The sequence below is a fragment of the Notechis scutatus genome, chromosome 5, assembly GCF_049901735.1.
Source record: "Notechis scutatus isolate UNSWTSFEM ecotype Mainland chromosome 5, rNotScu1.2, whole genome shotgun sequence".
In the NCBI taxonomy this organism is placed as follows: domain Eukaryota; kingdom Metazoa; phylum Chordata; class Lepidosauria; order Squamata; family Elapidae; genus Notechis; species Notechis scutatus.
The window spans coordinates 17,911,627-17,933,765 of NC_142013.1; the positions used below are offsets into that span (position 1 = coordinate 17,911,627).

At 40.2% G+C, this 22,139-nt stretch overlaps 1 protein-coding gene across 1 annotated transcript in view; it reads right to left on the reverse strand.

Annotated features, from left to right (window-relative positions):
• Nucleotides 1-21,471, reverse strand: part of GUCY1A2 (guanylate cyclase 1 soluble subunit alpha 2) — a 210,900-nt gene extending 189,429 nt beyond the window's left edge. Inside the window, exon 1 of the mRNA XM_087966215.1 lies at nt 20,801-21,471. Coding sequence (XP_087822341.1) covers nt 20,801-21,103 — 303 coding nt within the window. The 5' untranslated portion in view covers nt 21,104-21,471. The remainder of the gene's footprint in view (nt 1-20,800) is intronic.
• Nucleotides 21,472-22,139: the final 668 nt, after the last annotated feature.

A 22,139-nucleotide genomic window follows, 5' to 3' on the forward strand; every position in this document is an offset into this window, starting at 1 on the left:
GATGCTTGCTGTAAGATAGAAGCTCTCAAATAACTTAATAGGATACAAAGTGGAATCCATCTCAATAGTCTTTGACAAGTTAGATAATCTGGCAACAAAAGCAAGTTATTTTGTCATGCCAATAGAATACAACCCTTTGTTTCCTCCCCAATAGTAAATAACCACCATTTCTTTAGCAAAATTATATAGTGTTGGGATTTGAGGCACTATTGCGATGAGGCAAATTATCTGCTGTCCCATCAACAGATGACCTGGCCTCTAGCATCAGAAAGTTCATAACACAGAGTCTGCAGAGACAAATGGCACCTCTTTTCAGCACACTTGCTGGAAATTATAGCTTTGGATAAATAAATTCACAAAACCTCTAGTATAAATCCAAGGAGGAGGAGGAGGAGGAGGAGGAGGAGGAGGAGGAGGAGGAGGAGGAGACCCTAGCCCCTAGCCATCTGCATGAAACAACATCACTATTTTGCATTATCACTCTATTTCCAAAACATTAATCCTCAACCATTATAGATTTGAATGTGAGTGAAAGGAAAGGGCCCGAGTTCCTATGCAGAAGGCATATCTATTATTGTTGTTGGATGGAAACTATATACCACTGTCATTCCATTGCTTCTAAAGAAGAGGCACATTTAGAAGGAAATTATAAGAAAAACAACTCCTACACTTGGAGAGGTAAGCATTGCTTCTCTTCTTGATGCTTGAAGATCATATCAGTCTTGAGTAAACAAAAAACACACCCAGTTTCAAAAAGCAAATTTAGATCAGCCGCCACTATCACCAGAGTAACAGACTATTTTCTGACACTGAATACTCTGTCTGTTACAGTATTCCATTATTATACTGTTTCTTAACCCTGGCAATGATTAGCAGTATGGACTTCAACTCCCAGGATTGATGAACCACAATTTATCGTCAACAACAGCAGACAATAAATGTATGTAAATGCAGATAATTCATACAATTTCTGATGGTGTGATGGAATGTAGAAAGAAGACGAATTCCAAGGAGGGTGGAGATGCATTCCAGAGGCGTAAGAGGCAACTCAGTCCAGATATTTTATGTGAGAGAAGAGGATGAAGGCAGCCCCTCCTTAATAGTTCCCAAAGAACATGGTAGATGAAAATAATAAAATCCTCAATCTGTCAAGATTCTCTCTATGGGTGAGGAAACAATAAAGAACTCAGCTTGGAAGAATCACCAGATGTCATCTCAGTTTTTGGGCCCGACAGATATCACCCCTACTCCAAATCCACAATTAGTAGAAGCCAATGTTAGCAATTTACCTGCATTTTGATGGGCAGCTTAGGTACACTCAAAAAATAAAGGGAGAAAATAGATGTAAGCCTTTTTAAAAGCTGCATTTTTAAATTCTGCATCAAGCAATTACAGTTGCTCTCAGCAGGAGCCAAATTTACCCTCTTAGGAAATCCTTTAAAAAGAATCCAATGTGTTCTCACAAAAGAAATTAACAAAAGCTCCATCCAAATAAGGCCACATACAAGGAAACCACACTTTCCCATTTGGAGAGGCAGGTGTTTAAATCGAAAGGACCTGATGGGGCAGAAATTCTCCTTGGATGCAGCTAAAAGAAAAGGCAACACAACACGCTGATTCATACTGTGAAGAAAGGAATGGATAAAGAACATGAACTTCATCCCTAAAATTTAAACCACCAATAAAATGCCTTTCATCTTGAAACCTGGGGTCAGTTTGACCAGCTGCCAGCTTCTGCACTATCAGAATAAAAGATTTAAAAGCAACATTCATTTAACCCCACAAAATACAAACAATTCTCCTTAAGCACTGACTGTTTTTACCTGCTTTCCAGCACTATAACTTTTTTAAATCTACCTCCATCTAACTTTTGGATTCCCAATCAGAGATCTTTACAATTGTTGGAAGAAAAATTCAATCCAGTTCCAAGCCAGGAGAAAGATGCTGGAAATAAAATGGAGGCTGATTGGAAAGAAGGATTCTGTTTATTTGGATGCCAGAAACTTCAGTGACAGCAGCAAATGTTTCTGGGGTGGCTGACCCCTTGGCTTAGGAATGGATTTTTATAGGGTTCTGAGATGTTCCAAGGAGTTGTGCAATGTAGTAAGCCTTGTGCCTTTTGCTATTGGGGGTGGGTTAATCCTATTATGTCCTAGAGGTCATGTCCTGTTCTTACAATTTGAATGGGGATGTAAATTCTTAATCCCAGGCTGGGGCAGCTGTGAATGAAAGTGGTTTTTTACAAATAAGATTGCCCAGCCTTTCTGAATGGATACAAAATCTGCATTCCTAAAGACCAGTCTCTTCCTCTTGAGACTGTTTTACTATGCAGAAAGACTGGGACTGCTTTCTGCCTTTAAGAACATGTTTCTCCATTTCTCCTTTTGGGAACTATAATATTCTTCCTCTTTTAATATTAAGAATAAATAATATTTTAATCTGTTCAGGGGGTGCTTCCTATACAATTATAAAAAGCAGGAGGCTGTAATGGACAGAAGCGAGAGCGAGATTTTGTTCTTAGCTGCATGATTTCTATAGGATATTTAAGATATTTGGCAATCCACATTTTTTTGCTGTTTGGTTAACAAAGACTTCCTGAAAGTGCTGCTCTCCCAATTAATTGGTCTTCAGTTTCCATAAAACACAACTATAATCTATAGACATTATAAAACTGGAGCATTGACATCTAGAAGGCACCAGATTTGGCCCATCACGCCTGCCTGAGTTTATAGGGAGATAAGTAAAATAAATGGGAAAGCCAGGCTGAACAAAGATGAGCGTTGGTTTCCTTTGTTTCTATGAGGGAGACACTTAGGCCTAGCACAGAATTACAAATGTCAGGTAATCACCCAAGTCTCTGCGATAAATCTCTCTATAAAAGTTCCAATCCTCAGTCTGTAGCTTTCACGGGAAGCCAAGAATGAGCCATGAGTAGAATAGATGCAGTTAATCCCAGTAATGGTGAAAATCAGTACCTAAAAAGTCAAAAGACCTAGCAATTTATTCAGATATGTCTTATCTGTTCCCATCTCCTGCCTTTATGTCACAAAGAGTAATAGTCCCTCTTCCCTCAAGCTTTTCCATTAGGCCCACCTGCAAATTGCTTTCAAAATGGCTTCCCTTTCCAGTTTCATCCTGGGCACAGATCAAACAAAATCTTCTTGCCACCACATAAGTTAGCCTTGGACATTTTCCTGCCTGACCCAAGGTTGGAAAAGATATATGGATGTGTTTGATACACTAAATTACATTATCATTAGGCTAAAGTGAACTTGGATTCCTAAAATGTACCCAGGAATGCTCCTTCCTTCTTTTCCCAAGGACTGCCAGGCATGCATTTAAGGCACTTAAATGTGCACACAATTACTGAAGATCCTAGCAATACCATCTACAAAAGTTATTTTTTGCTGCCATCACTAGGATTATGAGAAAAGACATTTTAAAAAGAAGAAAATCAAACGGGTTCTTAGTTTTACTATTTGCTATGCTAGCGAGCTGATCGGAGCAGAAACATGGAATTGCTCTAAAGTTCAACTCGCATCAGTCCAGTTATGCCCAACATAGTTGGTAGCTATGCCAATGTTGTCCTAATGTCAGTCCTGTTTCCTGGGCCATGTCAGGAAACAGACTCCTAAAGAGTTTCTTACTAGTGTTTTCTCCATTTCCCAGGCTTAAAACATGTTTTTGTAACTGTCGCCCCATAGTTTCTCCGATGTCATATCTGTGGCTATCCACACCAAGAGATTTGGGGAATATCGGGTTGGACTTCAAATTCTAGAGAACCATGTATTCTCATGATACAGGAAGGAACTCCTCTGCTGAAATAAATTTTTCTTATATTTTTATTGTAACTTTGGGCCAGACATTATCTCTCAGCTGATATCAACTCACAGAGTTGCTGCTGTTGTGGGGAAAAATTGGAGAAGGTAGGTGCTTGCCATAACTTCATAAGCAACTTCAACAACAACAACAACAACAACAACAATGGGATCACATTTTTTTAACAACCCATAATCCATCAGGGATATGAGTGCAATATAGTAATGGTTAAAATGTTATTTTTCTACCCAGGTAAATGCTTGTTGAAAACTGCATGTTACGCTAATAACTGGTGCATGACCTGGTTGCAGAATTAACCCATTTTCTGGATTTGCAAAATGCCATGAAACCCAACGAGCCTGCACAATACTGCAAGGCATAGAATACTGTAACAATATCATGGCCACCTGACCATGATGTGCTAATGCTATTCCTAGGTTTTCCACCATCTTGTTATAAATGTTAACAATGTATGTTCCACCTTGACCTACTTCCTAGAAAAATTGTTAAGATAAAAGGAGAGACAAGACCTCAGAACGTTAGAGTATATAAAGGCAAAGCAGCATACAGATGCAATGCCTTTAAAAAAAAGTCAATATGATCACAATTCCAAACACCCTTCTCACAGCCCTAAAAGCAAGTTTTGTGTGGCAGAGATTTTGAGTAAACTAAACGAAATCATTCTGAAAGGACTTGTAGTAGCTTGAACAAGCTTACATCAAAGGCTTGACCAAACCACCAGATGTCCTATGTCAAAGGCTCACTGATGATATCCCAAATAGAGATAAACATAATAGAATGAATCATGCTGATAAATCTGGCAGGTTTAATATGTTCACATTCAGGGCTAGGTCCTAAATGCTGTAGTTAAAATTTAAAAGAATATCAGATCAGTAATCTGTTCCCATCATCAGCTTTTATGTTCAAAATTATTTACCACAGTCCCACTGACGCCAATCACTGGACTCCACTCTTAATTTTTACTGAATTTCATTCAATCTCAGGCATCAGGTTTATTTACTTCAAAAATCTGTCTATTTGTGTGGGGGGGGGAGAGGAAGGGAGGGAGGGAGAGAGAGAATTAGATTTCAAACACTGACCTGTCATCATGACTTACACTGAAATCAAGAATTTAATTAAATTTGGCTAATATAACCAAAGGGACAAAGGTAAAATTAGTGAAACAAGTAGTTGGGAGGGAAACAATTTCCTGCAGGAAGATAAATGTATTGTGATACCACACAATCCAGATTATATGGTGTCTACTGCTACAACTAAAGAGGCTGAGCTCACTATTTTTCCCCCCAGTAATCACAGAAGTTTTCTGCTTTCTGGTGTTTTATGATGTGAACTGAAGAAGTACATTCAGAAGTGACCAGTCATCATGAATAATGAAAGGATCGGTTATTTAATTAGATGGTAATGCAAGATGATCAACCTTTGGTTTCAATTCAAAGCTGAGGTTTATTTTTCAACTCAAATTTTATTTTGTGGACAAAAAAAATCTTTAAATGCAGCTCTTATAACGAATTAGTAGAGACTGATGACTTCATTTATTTGCACTCAATTTTAGTTTCATACATAGTCAGACAAAATCTATTATCTTTAATACTCACACGAGTCTTCCAAAATAAAAACGCATGCAATAAATACAGAATAAAGCCAATCCCACCTTAGCCATGAAAGCTATCTGGGTAACCTTGGCCAATCACCCCCTCTGAGTCCTACCCACCTCACAGCGTTGTTATGGGAAAAATAAGATTAGAAAGGGGTGTTCATCGCTTTGAATTATTTGTAAAAATAATAAAGGTGGAAGATAGATAGATAGATAGATAGATAGATAGAGCATGATTTAAAGAAATGTGCTGCTCACATTTTTCATCACATTAAGTCAAAGCATTGAGAAATGTGGATCAAACTTCATCTCTATGAATTAGCATTATTTATGGACCATAATCTGGAACAATCATTTTGTTGTGCAAAATCACATTGCAATTTTTTTACTGTGGTTTTAATGCATTTGAGATTCTCATTGATATTCAAATAATGTCAGTGCAGTGCAATTTTTTTAAAAAATGATCAATCCTTTTTTCTTTCTTTCCTTTTTTTTTTAGCTACTGGAAATGAATTCTTCCCACCCATTTTGGACTTGTAATGGTAAAGGTGCAACTTGCACAGAGTCTATTTTTCATTGCCAATTAATACTTGTCTTTGCAGGATTGTCTGCTTAGTCATGTGATGTACAGGTTTTCGCAATGCTGACAATATCAAATTTCATTGCTCAAAAGTAATACAATGTGAAATATGATTTCTAAATTTCCAGTAAGCTCACTCCCCCCATAATGAAAGAGATATCTACTTTTCTTCATCAATTTCTCAATAATTTAGAATTACTCTAAGGTGAATTATTGCAAGTATGCAAATGTTGTTGCTTTTTCTTATGCTCTTCTGTATCCCTCTGGCCACGATTCTTGACTGCCCCAATCTCCTGATTTTTTAAAGCCCTAGAGAGTATAGTAGTTCCCTAAAACACCCTTGCTTGGGATTTAATAAAATTGTTGGAATCAGTCTCTATTGATATACTGTTTGTATCTTCAAATTGAGGAGGTGCAGGTAACAGAATATTGACTTCAGAGATTTTAGCTAGCAAGGAATAGCCTAAATATGTATGAGGGCCGGGGATGGGTTTTATTATGTTTGTGTTCAAATGGACCAAATGGACCAGTAATGGTTTTACTATTGAAGGGAATGTTACATGAGAGAAAGATCTCAGGACTCTGCACTTTTTCTGTCCTACTATGTGAAAGTATGATGCGATAGCTTCAAATGACTAAAAACTTGGTGCAAATGTACTTCAAAAGAGTTCAAAAGCCCTCGTGGCCTACAATGCCATCTGTTCTTTGAGGAAGACGGGTCAGTCCGAGAAAATCCACAGGCTGCATATCACTCTTAAATGTACAAGGCTAGTTATGAAAGGTCTTCAGGACCAAGAGCCTCAAATAGCCACAGCTACTTGATCTGGTCAAAACTGACCCTGAGTTCATTCTTCCTCATCTAGCCTTGCAGAGATTTGAGACACCAGGATAGAACATCATCAACATCACTTGGACAGTCCAAGGTTGTGATGTACAATTAGGTCTCAACAGCAGAGTGATTTTACTAAATCCCGAACTGATATGTAGATGTTAAATGGGAAGGGTGAGAGCTTCAAGCCCTGCGGCACACCACAGTTAAAGCTTGATTTCTCCCCATCTGTCAACACTTATATCAATTGCAGAAAAAGATGGAGCATTACTATGCTGCCATATGTCAGTCCTCACAACTGATCCGGAAGGATACCATGATCAACTATATCACTGAGAGACCAAGGAGCACCAGGACTGACCCATCACTTAACATCCTAGCTCCACCAAAGGTCATCAACAAATTTGATTAATCTTGATCCTATACTCCAGGGGTGTCAAACTCAAGGCCCAGGGGCCAGATCTGGCCCACAGAAGCCTCCCTAGAAACAACAAAGGAGTGGCTTGCACTGCCTCTTCCAGTGAAAACAGGCTGGGGAGCTCAGTTTTTGGCTGCAACAGCCTCCTGCAACCCTCTGCCAGCAAAAAAATGGAGCTTGGAAGGGCCTCCTCCCAAGTTACATTTTCACTGGCAGAGGGTTGCAGGAAGCCATCACAGCTGAAAACGGAGCTAGCCAGTCCATTTTCGCTGTGGTGCTTGGGCCACCATAGTCACCCCCAACACAAGTGCCGTCAAGCTGGAGACGGCCACCCCAGCCATGCCCACTCCAGCCCCCTGAGGTCAAACACAATCCTGATGCAGCCCTCAATGAAATGAGTTTGATACCTCTGCTATACTGTATTCTGCCTTGATCTAGATCCCAATTGAAACAGTTCCAGATAGTCCATTTCCTCCTTTGGAGGCTGCTGTCCTACTATCTTCTGAAGAAATTTCCTTAAAAAAGAAGGCTGGATACCAGATAAAAATTGTCTGGGATCATTGGGTTTAACATCAGCCCCTCGAGGAGGAAATGCATGGGCATCTCTTTTGTGGCTGGAGGAACTATCCTTTCTCTCAAGGAAGATTATGAAAAAGGAATGCATATAACTCTAAAAAAAAGTCACCATTTGGTCACATTAAGATGAAAGATTGAGATAATTAGTGAATAATAGAAGGATGATGGAATGTTCTAAATGTGGGACAGACAATTATCAGAAGTATCAAGAAGAAATTTTGGAAAAAAATGATCCTGGAAGAAAAGATAAGAAATTGTCAAGCTAGCAATGCAAAATCCAGCCAGAGTCCAACTCTATTTGCTTACTCTTGCCAGAATAAACCTATATGTCCCCAAGATAATGAATATACCCTGGAATATTCTATGGAATGACTACCCTAGATCCATCTCCCTTCCTACAATGCAGTTCTGGATTGTGCTGTCTATAGTCTCACCCTCTCCTCTCCTTGAAATGTGCCCTCTCCTTCTTAAGATGCTGCTCCTTACTGTAGTCTCTCACAGAAATGAAAGAAATGAAATGAACATAAAAATTTCTTGGACAATAAATTCATCTCCCCAAAAATGAATAGAACAGGGGTCCCCAAACCTGGCAACTTTAAGACTTGTGGACTTCAACTCCCAGAATTCTGCAGCCAGCTATGCTGGGAGTTGAAGCCCACAAGTCTTTTTTTAATTTTTTTATTTTTTTATTTTTAAAAACAAACATAGACAAACATGAACATAAAACAACAAATAAAATCTTATTTCAGTTATACAGTATGTTGGCTGGTACATATTTCTTGTGCACAAAATCTATAGTCTTTTCCTCTTAAATTTAAGTTTTCATTCATATTACATTAGTCAATGTTCCATATCATATTATTATTACATCATCATTAGACTTTAATTTTAAATCCACATTATCCTTTAGAGCAAATTTCAATTCTTGCTGATTTTAATACATATTATTATTCATTCTGTAGTAATTAATTATAACATATCATTACTATTGTATTATACTTCAATTTCCTAATTTTCTGTTTAGCCATTGATAGAATAAATCCCATATTTTATAAAACTCTTTTTCTTCTTGCTCTCCAACTGCTAATGTTAATCTGTTCATTTCTGCACATTCCATTACTTTCTTAATCACTTCCTCCTCCATAGGAATTTTCTCATTTTTCCAATTTTAGGCAAATACAATTCTAGCTGCAGTTAATACATTAATAATCAAGTATGTCAACTCTCTGTTGTAACCTTCAGATAAAGTTCCCAATAAAAATATCTCTGGTTTTAGATCTATATGCTGTTTTGTCATTTTTTCCAAACGTGTGTATTTTAGTCCAATATCTTTTAGCTTCCACACGTATCCACCACATATGGTAATATGATCCAGGTATCTGATGACATTTCCAACACTTCGCTGATTTGTCCTTGAACATCTTTGCTATTCTTGCAGGGGGTAAATGTCACCTGTAAAACATCTTATACAAATTCTCTTTATAAGCTGTCGACATTGTTAGTTTATAATTTCTAGTTCATAGTTTCTGCCATTTTTCTAGATATATCCCATACCAAAAAATTTCCCCCCCAAGCAATCATTGTTTCTTTAACTGGTTCTTCTTCTAGTTTCACTCCCAGTAAATAACCATATAATTTTTTAATCATCCTCTCATCAGTACCTGTTAAGATTTTATCTAATTCCGTAAATTCTTTGTAAAACCCTTCTGTCTTACTGTCTTTATCATGCCTAGAATGTATTTGCACATATGAATACCAATTCATCTTTATCTCTGAAGTCCACAAGTCTTAAAGTTGCCAAGTTTGGGGACCTCTGCAATAGAGTGTAAGAAAAGAAGATGTAGAAATGGCACAGAATGAAAATAATTACTGTACGTTTCAAAGCGTCACTTAAGCATGTCGGAAGTATGAAAATGAATGCTTGATAAAATGAAAAACAAAATAAAGAAGTAGTGATTGAGAAAAAAAATACAAAAATAAAGGTTTGCTGCAAAACGAGATGAGAAAGGCATTACATAATGATCGTAGACACAGTTGTGAACAGTGTAGTCAAGGAGATCATGGAACAGTTGATATTAAAAGAGGCAGAGAAAATGGGGCTTAATTTTGATGGAAATGGAAAAAATTGTTCTGGAAGTGTGAGTGACTGGAGCTAAACTAGAAACCTCAAGCTGGGAGAACAGAAGTTAACTTTAAAAGGGATGAAATTATTTGAGCTATCAAGGGAATAAGGAAATGCTGGGAGAAGATATGCCAATAGTGATATATATGCCAATAGCGATATGCCAAACAATAAGATTTGAACCAAATGTTACCACCATGTTTCTCACAAAATAAGGGCGGGCCTTTTTTTTTTTGAGCCCCCAAAAAATGGCTAGGCTGTCTTTTCGGGGGTCACTTAATTTCCTCCCCCACCTAGAGTGGCCCATACGCACATACCTCTCCACGAGGCCATTTCTATCGGCCGACGAAAGCTCCCCGAAGGCAGAGTCCCCAGCCACTTCGGGGCGAGGCATGGCTGCCCGTGTCCCCTCGCCATTAGGCAGTGTCTTTCAGGTGATGGAAGCTCCCCAAGGGCAGTCACCAGCCACTTTGATCGGCCAATAGAAGTGGCCCCATGGCGAGGGGAGTGTGTGTGTGCACTCGCCCCGAAGCCGCTTCTACCGGCCGATCGAAGTGGCTGGTGACTGCCCTTGGGGAGCTTCCATCGCCCGAAAGATACTGCCTAATGGCGAGGGGACACGGGCAGCCACGCCTCACCCCGAAGCGGCTGGGGACTCTGCCTTCGGGGAGCTTCTATCGGCTGATGTTCTATTGGTAGATCAGGGTATTCTAGCCTAGGCTACCTGCAGGGCACTCCTAAAGGCAAGTTTTCTCCCCACCCACCCCCGCCCTTCCCCCCCATTTCTCTTCAGCTCGTGTAGTTCTAAGGAACGATGTGAGAAATGGCGGGGAAACGCATGGATTAAATAGGCCTAAATTTTGGGGGTGGGGCTTAATTTCACCTCATGCCTAGAAATCATGCTGGGCCTTCCTACTGGTGGAAGCTGTATTGTTGGAGAAACACGGTAATGTTGATATCCAAGAAAAAAGATCAATGAAAAATGTTGAAAATGATAAAGTTGCCAATGTAGACAATTGTTAAAATATAGAAGCTGTTTCCTTATCAAGTAGCTGTGTGATTTGTTTAGCATAAATGTGAAGAAGATTTCTTTCCAGAGGATTGGAAGAATGACATTATTTTTCCTTGTACTGTAAAAAGGGACATTTTGAAAGAGTGACTGTAGAAATTACAAGAGGATCGGGTTTTTTTTTAAGTATGGCCAGAAAGATGTGATCAAGAAGTTACAAAGGGTGTCAATCAGCAAAATTAGAATACTGCAGTGTAGCTTTAATCTGGATGGAGGTAGGGCAAATAATACCTGTAAAAACACATAAATTTGACAAAAGAAATGCTATTTTATTTTTGTTCATTTCCAGGAACTATTTATGCTTGATTCATGTAGTTTTTTGCACATGAATGGTGCTGAAAGATGGTAAGAATGACAGGGGTGATTAAAAAGAAAGCAAAGCATATGCAAGAATAAATGGATTGCTTAAGAAATAGTTGAATACTAAGCAGAGTAATACAAGGAAGTGCATTGGCCCCTTGGTTTAGTATTTATATGAATACATAAGAAATACTTGCAATTATTTTATAAGTGGACTAGTTGGGATTTGTATATGCATGTACTTTTGTATGCAGACAATATACATTTTTGGCTAAGAAGTCAAACAATTTGCAGCATGATACAATGAGGAATATGATCAGAAAACTGATGTATTAAAGGCCAATGTGGTTGGATTTGACAAGAGTAAATGGACTGGATGATTGCTGGTGATTTATAAATGGGGAAAGCTAGAGCAAAAATAGATGAATTTGTGGTTGAAAGTTTTATTAAAGAAGAGGAAATAGATGCAGATATTTTAATACAGAAAAATGCTGGGGGAAAGATAACATGTAGACTGTCACAAAGAATAATGGTAGTCCCGATGGCTGCCAGAAAAGCTAGCGGCAGAGTCAGATGAGGAGGAAGTTGAGGGGGAGCCTGGGCCTGCTTTGGAGTCTTTGGAAGGCTCTGATAAGGAAACAGCATCAGAGACGGAGGCAGAGCTGGGGCCTTCTGTCCTCCCTCAAGTAGAGAGGCAGCTGTCTTCGGGGTCTGAACTGAGTAAGGGGGAGGAACAGATGGAGCCCATCCCAGATGAGCGTATGCGCAGAAAGGAAAGGAAAGGAGAGCAAAGGAAAACAATTAGCTGGCTCTCGGGGAAAAGAAGATATAGACGCTAGCCAGCCCCTCCCTGGATGAGAAATAAATAGAAGTTACACTGGCACTGAAAAAAGTGACTTATGACTTATGACATTTACAAGCATTTGCATGGTTGCATGATCAAAATTTAGGTGTTTGCATATACATGCATATACGATAGTATGCATATATGTTGGTGGCAACATCTCAAAAGTCATGTGATTGCAATTTGCAACTTTCCCAGTCAGCTTCCAACAAGCAAAGTAAATGGGGAAAACTGGACTCACTTAACAAATATATATCTCATTTAACAACTGCAGTAATTCACTTAACAACCTTACAAGCTAACAAGCTCACTTAACAACAGCCTTGCTTAGAAATAGACATTCTGGTTCCAATTGTGGTTGTAAGTCAAGAACTACCCATATATCAGGGTTTCCCAACCGTAGCCATTTCCAAATATGGTACATGGATTTCAACTCTACAGAATTCTACAGCCAGCGTAGAATGAGAATTCTGAGAGTTGAATTCCACTCACCTTCAATTTGCCAAGATTGGGAAACACTGCTGTAAATGAATTAATGTAGATTGAATACAGAAGTGTATGGCCAGTACAAAGCAAGTACAGAGAGGTAGTTTGCTTATAGAGGGAGTATGAATGAGAAATGCATCACAAAACAAATACAAGAAGAATGAGTGAGCTGCGATGAAAAGAAAGATTGAGAAAGTCATGGTTGGATGCTGTTGATAAGATCCTGTAAAGAGTGAAAAGTTTAAAGAACAAAGAACAGGCGACATGGAAATTTGCAGAACAATCAACAATCAATAGAAGTATGTTCTATTTGCCAGGATAGAAATGTACAGAGGTATAAAGGCTGGATTTACAATATTGAAATCTAATGTAAACAACAACTGCTATGTCTACTCTGTTATCAGAAAAGTTGGCTCACTATTTCTTTCTATCCTTTCCATAACAGTCCATAACATAACAGGAGGAGGCGGCAAATAATTGTGCCAGATATTGCATAATCAAACCTAGATAGTCCAGATGAGATCTTAAATCAGTTTATATCAGGCAGAAGAACCCAATATTCACTCATGAGAACTTCTCCTGTGAAAAGGATTGTAGTTTTTCCATCAGATTAAGTGAGAATGGCAGGTGGAAAAATCTAAAGATTCTAAATTCAGCCAGGAACGAATCTTTTTCCATGAGCACTACCATGATGGACAGAAAGCACTGATCCAACTAGTTCCCACATACCATCAAGCATCTCTTGATCTTTCATTAAGTTGTTTTGCACCCCAAACCAGGATTTGACTTCTTTGAAAATCTTTGTTTGGAATGATGCATAAGTCCTAAATGAGAAGTCCGATGGAAAATTGCCACATAATATTGCGCTGCTAAAATGTAAAATTAGATGGTCAGAAACAAAGGCAACAAAAATCTTATCCTTAAAAAAAACATAGTAGAGATTCCTTTCCAGCTTCAATACTTCTGAATGGAGCTTATATATTCTATAGGAGCCCTGGTGGCTTAGTGGTTAGAATACAGTACTGCCAGCTAATTCTGCTGACTGACTGCTGTCTGCAGTTTGGCAGCTCAAGGTTGGCTTAGCCTTCCATCCTTCTGAGGTGGGTAAAATGAGGACCCAGATTGTTGGGAACAATATGCTGACTGTGTAAACCACTTAGAGAGGGCTGTGAAGCACTGTGAAGCTGTATATAAGTCTAAGTGCTATTGCTATATACATTCCAGAAATTATTCAATTAATTAATTGATGCTAAAATCACTCACAGCTTTGGCTGCTCACCTCTATGAAAGGAGCAATGTAAGGAAGATGGGCAGATAAAAGCAAAACATATTAATTTGTGTTAAATTTGTGTTTTTACTCGTGGATCATCTTTAACCTCAGATACAGGTCATCCTCAACTTACAACCACAATTCAGCCCAAAATTTATCTTGCTAAGTGAAAAATTTGTTAAGTGAGTTTTGCCCCATTTTACGGCTTTTCTTGCCACATCTGTTAGGTGATAAAATTAGTAACACGTTGTTGAGTGAATCTGGTTTCCCCGTTGACTTTGCTTGTCAGAAGGTTACAAAAACTGACCCCAGGACACTGCAACCGTCATAAATGAGAGTCAGTTGTCAAGCATCCGAATGTAAATCACATGACCACGGGGATGCTGCAACGATCATAAGTGTGAAAAATGGTCATAAGTTGCTTTTTCAGTGCCATTTTAACTTCGAACAGTCACTAAATAAACTGTTGTAAATTGGGAACCACCTGTACTAGCATGGATGTAACTGGAGTTACCATATCTGAGCTGCAAAGAAATTCATTAATCCTTTATTGTCATCTAGAGTTTTCCAACCTAGGTACAATTGCTTTATGTGCATTGAGAAATGTAAATAGAAGTTACTTCCTGCCCTGCAACTCACATAATGTACTGTTGCTCACGCTGCTGCTGGCCAGCTGGGAGAGCCTCCTAGGAACTGGGATATTCCACCTCAAATGTGCATATTTATGTTATCAGATCTGTTCAATATGGTCTTGCACAGATTATAGTGCCAATATGTTGTCCCATTATGTGTTTATATCAAGGCAGATATCTAGAAAAGCCAATAAGGGTAGAATGTTTAAGCTGCCCACCCTGTTTTCTTACCATACTCAAGTATGATTTTTTTTTCTGTTGTTCTGTTCATTGAAGTCAATGGCCAGGAACTGAGAGTTATAGGAAACCCAAGATAATATTTGTTCAAGTGGTTTTCCTGCTATGAATGAAAGTGTCTCTCTGACCACTTGAAATACTGAAATATACTTTGGATTGTCTCCTTCATTTATGGGTCCAGGACAATTTTTTCATAGTTCCACTCCCCAGAATTAGCCATGCAAATAATTTAACCTACAAATTTTCCAGACCCACAAAATACCTATTTGTCCTTAATATATCAAGGCAGCTTTGAACCCAATCCTAAACGCATATACTCAAAAGAAAATCATATTATGGTCAACAGAATTCACTTCATAGTAGATACACTGTCTTCTGAATTTAAAAGACTTTCCTTTTATAAACAGAATTATTTGTGATTCTATTTTTGCTTAACTGGAAATAACCTACATTAAATACATTGGAGCTTACATCAAATCAACATATTTAGGAGGCAGTTCGAACTTCGACTGTCCTCTTCAACCAATATTTAACTCCCAAAGCTATTAAATGTAATCCTCAGTACATTCATTTACAAGTTATTTCCACTGAGTTGAGCTTGTAAACCCAAAGGGGAAGTTTCAATGCATAGCATAAATCACCCAGGATTTCACATTACCTATGACAACAGAACTTACATACTGATTAAATAACTGAATTACTAACTAAGAAGCGCTCAGTTCAAATCATACCTGTTGCAATTTATTAGTCCAATTTCTACATAGCATCAAGCCATGAACAAACTCAAGTTGAATTTTCCTTCTCTTATTTCTCCATCATTTCACACAGTCCAGGGGTGGGGTGCTACCGGTTCTGCCCGTCTCTATAGGACCAGTAGGTCTGAAGAGCAGCAGACACCGAACCAGTTCTGTGTTTGCTGCTGTTTAGCCCACCTGCCCACTTGGGCTCTTACCTGTCCTTTATTTCGTGCTTTTTCAACCTCAGCTGCTTTGCGCGGGACAGCTGAGGTTGAAAAAGCAGGAAAAAAGAGGCTTTTCAAATGCTGTGCACCTGCGTGCAAAACATAGTCGCCGAACTGGTAGTAACACCGGTTGAATCCCACCCCTGACACAGTCCAAAATTAGTCACCTTCTCTTCGCTACAGACCATAATTTTCCAAAAAAGGCAACCTAGGCTACACTTCAAAGCAGGACACAGCTTGAATCTTGATCCTTTATATTTTAATATGGGATGGCAAATAATACAAAAAATAGCTCATTTTATGCATTCAAAACTACATAAAGCGTATAAAGCAATTTTAAGAGATGAAAGAACTAAAAAAAAATATCCATTATTAAATGTAATGAAAAGCTGTAGCAAAAAAATCTTTCTAGTGACAGAGAATTGCAATAGCTAATACTTTATAGAAATAACTTGTAAAGAAAGGCTACAAGAGTCTGTGGTTTCAGTTTCAATGTGAAAAATCAATTTATAACCTGAGAAGTAGAACAAGAAAAAGACTAAGAGACCACAACTATTAATGGAATGTTCTTGACTTAATCTGTGCTTGCTTTGTCAGATTACCAGTAAAATATAAATATTCCCCAGAATCTGAAAATCTACATGTATTTCTAAAATCATCTTGTTACAATTAGCTTAATGATCCCCAAAAGTGTGAAAATATAATTGCTAAATCTGGAAGTGCTAGAGAGCTTGAAATAATATGTTTCTTCAAATCTCTTTAAATGTGCTGTTGAAAAAAAAATCACTAAAATTATGCCATTGCTTTATTAAGCAATTTAATTATTTTTCAAAAATACGACAAAAGTCAGTTGGGATTCTTCCATCCAATATTGCAGCATCAGCTGTGGGTCTGCCTATGCAGAAAGAGGGGAAAATATTAATGAAATTCTATTTATACTGAACTATCTAACAGGCTATAAAGAAAATTATCTCTGTCTTCAACCCATTGGTAATTCTCCTTATCTTTCCTGATGTACCCTATTGAATATAAACTTGTCATCATGAATAGAATGAAAATGTCAAAAGCAAAACGGAACCCTTTCCTTTGATAGGCTAACAATACAACCAAGTTCAGATACAAATCTTTTCAAAATATCAGGAGGTTGGTTACAGATGACAAGTCACACAGATTCCTATCACTTACAGGCAATATGTTGGCCCACAGTACATAAGCTTGTTTTATACAGCAATTTCTCAGGTCTAACAAAAATAGCATGCGTGAATCTATTCTGCACCCAACTTTTCTGAAAAAAATACTTCTCATATCTAGCATTAAAAATATTTCTAATATCTTTTTACCAAAATCACACTCCACTTGGGACTATCCAAATTTCACCGCATGAAAATTTTCTTGTGGCCTAGAGTTTTTTTTCTGGAAGTTTTTTCTGGAGTTTTTTTTTCATCTAAAAATATTTCATGAAAAGTCAAAATTAAAAATAAACTTCAGTGTAAATGCCATTATATTTGTAGGGAAGGGAATAAAGGTAATCTAATTTACTATACGTCTGTCTGAAGTCAGAAATTAAAATTAAGCTACCAACTTGTTACTGTTGGCATATATAATGGCTTCTCTCCATGTTCAAAATTAAAAATTTGGATACCCTCATGATTTTACTACCTCCAACATGAACTATTCTAAAAGAGATTGAAAAAATCAGTGATCCTCTTAAAGTAAATATCTAAGATCTGTTGGTCATGAGAAGACTATGCATTGTTCAATAATGTGAAAACCCAAACACTGCAGGGGAGAGTCACATTTGCACTTCTGGACACAACCGATCAACATGTATCATATTGCATAGATTATTAAAAAAACAACTTTTAACTCCAAATGAAATTGATTCATAGTTTTTACAGGTACTAATTTCACCTTTAATGTATTGCACTTCATAAAATATCATGCAATAAGCTTCACAAAAGAAAATGGAAGATGATGGATGCACTATGGATCGCTATGCAAGATACGTCCTCCAGTCTTTCTACGCAGTTATCTAAAGAGGTTTTTATTTTCATTGTCAGTGCATCGAAATTGCTCTAATATGATTGATTCCTATCCAACCAAGAAACTGTTGAATATTCCCCAACTACAGTAAATAGTTGGGGGATTTCTCAGTGATATACCATAAAAGGGCATGCCAACTATGGGGTGGAGAGAGACATTAAACTGGGGCTAATCTGGTCGCTTTCCAGATGACTTCAGGCAACCAGCATTAAACTAATCCCCATAGCTTTATCAGTTCTGCCTCTTTGCAATAGGGATAGAGTGGTTTTTACAAAGAAGGCAGTGGCATATCCCAGGGATGAATTATATAACCGACAACAGATTCTGGAACTATGTATAGGTGCCATATAATTGTAACTATTTTATTTTTAGCTCTTGTGATAGTGCTTATTAGTAGAAATGTTGCAGAAACATTTCCTACTTCCCTGCTCCAAATTGCCCTTCTCCAGCTGCTTATATTCTGTCTGGATGGATGGATGGAGGGGTGGACGGAGAGATGGATGGATGGATAGATGGTTTACACACACACACACACACACACACACACACACAGAGTGCAAGGAAGAACCCCACAGGAACTCAATGAGAATTAAAGCACATTCAACAGACTCAGAAAATCAGCTAACTTTTGGCAAAAAGGGTTGAAAGCAGATGGGTGGGGAGAATTAAACAGAGTATTTTGGGGGGAAAGACGGGCTGGCATTTTACTCCAGCATTTGGTTGTAAGGAGCATAAATATTTACTAATTCCAAATAGTGACTCCTTCCAGAACTCATCTCAGTTCCATGTTTTAGGATTCTAAAATCAGGACTTCCCTTCTCTCCTTCCTGCAAAGCTCTTATGATAATTTCTTAGATTCTTCCTTTTTTTTTTTGCATTCTAGATAATGTCTCTCTTAGGAACTAGAACCTTTCCTATGGTTCTTTGGTATCTGGATGAGATTCCTAGCAACATCTTCTAAAAGTCATCATACTGGCTTTTTGCAGCATGGTCTTGAAGCCACAAAAATAACCAATAGCTGGACTAAAATGGCGGGAACGATCGGATATTGTTGAGCAAAATTACAAGAGTTGCAATGAACAAGTTTATAATCTATGGCAATTAAAAGAGCAAAGAGCAGTTTCTTATGCATGGGACTTTTCTCATACGATAAATGAACATCTCTAGAGAATACAGGTTAAAACCGATGGCATTACATAAAACATAGCAGTATGCAACCAAGCTGTATTTGGCCATTTCTTTCCCTAGGAGAAACAAACAAGTTCAGAATTCAAAGCAGCTTGGCACAAACCATATGGAATAGCCAAGAGATAACGGGAAACAAATTACTTTTCCATCTTTAGACTTTTTTTTTAATGATGGGGGGGGGGGAGGGGGACATAATTCCAGTCAGGAGTAGAAGTCAATGCAAGACTCCACAGCTGGAAAGGATCAAGCTGAATTAGAGTCCTTCCAAGATCTCTGTTGGAATGGGATGTACCAATAAATGAAAGGATTAGCAGCCAAGATTGGAGAGAAAAGGGAAACAAGAAGGGGCAGCAATTATGATAAAAGGCTGAAGTTGGGTAGAGAAAATTCTTAAGTTATCTTTGATAAGAAGTGTGGGAAACAACAAGCCTTGTGATCCAAGAAGTGAAAATAAACTTTGGAAAGAGGAAAAGAAGGGCTGTGTTCTATTGGAAGATGATTCATGGGAAGTAAACATCTAAGCCATGTTCTCTCAGTGTTCTCATAAGAACACTACAGCATGGTAAGACAATAAACAAACCTGTCTGAGTCAGATTATATGTGTCACAGCAGAATCAGAGAAGGGTATGTTGGACTAACCATTCACAGGCCATCGGGAGTCTTACAAACATCAAAGGAGGACCAAGGAAAAAGCTCTGTAGAGTGGACCAAAAGGCCTATCTGGACCGACATTCTGCTATTCATTATCTAGATTTCTCTAGAAAGCTTTTGTGCAGAATAGAAGCTTGGGAAGGAAAGCTATGAAACAGTCATACTTCTGTGCCACAAGTATTGAGTAAAAACTCGGTCTGAACTTACAGGCTTTCTTTTCATATATATTTTTTTTCTGTAGGGCTCATGTGGGAGATTTCTCAAGAGAATAATCCCACTTAGGATGGTAGGGGAGCAGTAGAAGAATCAAATATTTTGGAATAAATACCGAAAGCAGCATTTGCATTCCTCACCTTTGGGTGTCTTCTGGAGAGATGTAATGCTGCCAATTAAAAGATGTCAATTAAAGGTGACATTTATTCCCTCCTTTCTCTCCCCCCCCCCCAAATAAGGAACTCAATGTGCAATTTTGGAAGGGAACAAAGAAAATGCAACAAAAAAAGATGAGGTTTTTATAAGGAAAGGGGAGGGGGCAACCTTTGGAAAATTCCATAAAGAAAACCAGAGGCTGCATGAGAAGGGAATCCTCCGAAATAATTCTGGATGGAGACACTTCGAAAGGTCTGGGGATTCCTGACGTTTCCGACCACTTTTGGTGGGAGTCTGCAGGAAGAGCAAGTGCCCAAACATCTGGAACCAGAGGAAGATCCTTCAACTCAACCAGGAGGGTCAGCAGGGGTGGCGAAGGGAGCGGGCAAGGGGACACCTGCGCGAGGGACAACAACCTGTGGCCGCGCTTTGAAAGTCCGCATCGTGGGAAAGAGTGGGCGAAGAGGGTGGGGGCGGGGTGCTCCGAGATTTTCAACGAGCCCAGGTTGGATGATCCTGACGGCGCCAGCCAGAGCTCGCGTGTCCACCTTCCCAACGCCAAAGCAAGCACGCCGGGCGTCCTGCCTTTCCTCCTGGTCAACCTCCTCCTTCTGCCGGATGGGCTCGTACGCAGTCCGCCAACCCGGCTCGCCTGCCTGCCTACCTGCCTGCCTGCCTGCCAGCCTACCTACCTGGCTGCCCACCTGGCTTGCCCGCACTAGCGATCGCGGCGGCCCGGGAGAGGAGTGGTGGGGTGGGTGGGTGTTGGTAGGGAAATAAGGCGCATTTACCGTGGGGGCGGCGAGGCGGCTGATGCTCTCGCCCAGGGAGTCGAGGTTGACCCGCCTTCTGCGAGGAGCCCTCCGGGAACCCGCGGGGACCGGGCCGGGGAGACCCGCCGCAGCCGCCGCAGCCTCCGGCGGCGGGGGAACGGTAGCCACCGGAGTAGTAGCCCCGGACTGGGCAGCGGGGCTCCGGCTGCCGTTCCAGAGAAGCCTGGCCACGGGGCACTCGCCTTCCTCCTCCGGGCTGGTCTCCAGGTAGTCCGAACCGAGCGAGCTGAAGGATTCTGAGGAGATCTTTCGCCGGGACATGCTGGCGGAGGAGGAAGCATCAGCCGGAGTGGGGCTTCAGAGAGACGGCGGAGCGGCAAGGGAATCCCGCAGGGCGGCGGAGCCGGCTGGGCTGTTCATGGTCCAGGACGCATCGGAGCGCTTTCTTGTTTTATGTTTATTATTATTACTATTATTATTTTCTTCCCCTCGCCCGGAGGCTCCACGCGCGCTGCCTTCGCGCCGCCGCCCGGCTGAGAGCATTTAAAGGCGACGCCTCCGTCCGCTGCCCTCCTTCTCTGCCCGGCGCTGCCTCCCTTTTTCTTCCCTCCTCCGGCCCTGCTGCCGCCGCCGCCGCCAATGCTGCCGCCGCCTGCCTGCCTCCCCGGGTCGCTTGGCCCGCCTCCCCCGCGCCTCCGCGGGCGTCACGTGCTCGCCGCGGGAAGGTGCGCCTCGCCTTGTCGCCAAATTTAAAAGAGAAGCGTCGGGCCGCGGAGCTCCCTCCGGCTCCCGAGGCCTTGGCTTTGCGAAGACCGGGGCTGCGCAGGGAGAAGCCGAGGGGGTTGCTCTGCTCTCGGGGGAGAGAGGGGAGGCGGCTGGGGGCAGGCCAAGAGTCATCCGCAAGCTGGTTCACGCGTTGAAGTAGCGCCCAGGCGGGAAGGCAGATAATAGATAATCAGAGTTGGAAGGGACCTTGTAGATCATCTAGTCCAACCCCCCCTCCCACCCAAGCGGGAGACCCTACACCATTTCTGACAAATGGCAGTCCAATCTCTTCTTGAAGGTCTCAAGTGATGGCGCTCCCACAACTTCTGAGGGCAAGCTGTTCCATTGGTTGATTGTTCTCACTGTCAGAAAGTTTCTCCTTATTTCCAGATTAAATCTCTCCTTGTTCAGTTTCCATCCATTATTCCTTGTCTGGCCTTCAGGTGCTTTAGGTTTAGAAAATAGCTTGACCCCTTCCTCCCTGTGGAAGCCCCTCAAATATTGGAAGACTGCTATCATGTCTCCCCTGGTCCTTCTCTTTACTAGACTAGACAAGCCCAGTTCCTGCAACCGTTGTATGTTTTAGCTTCCA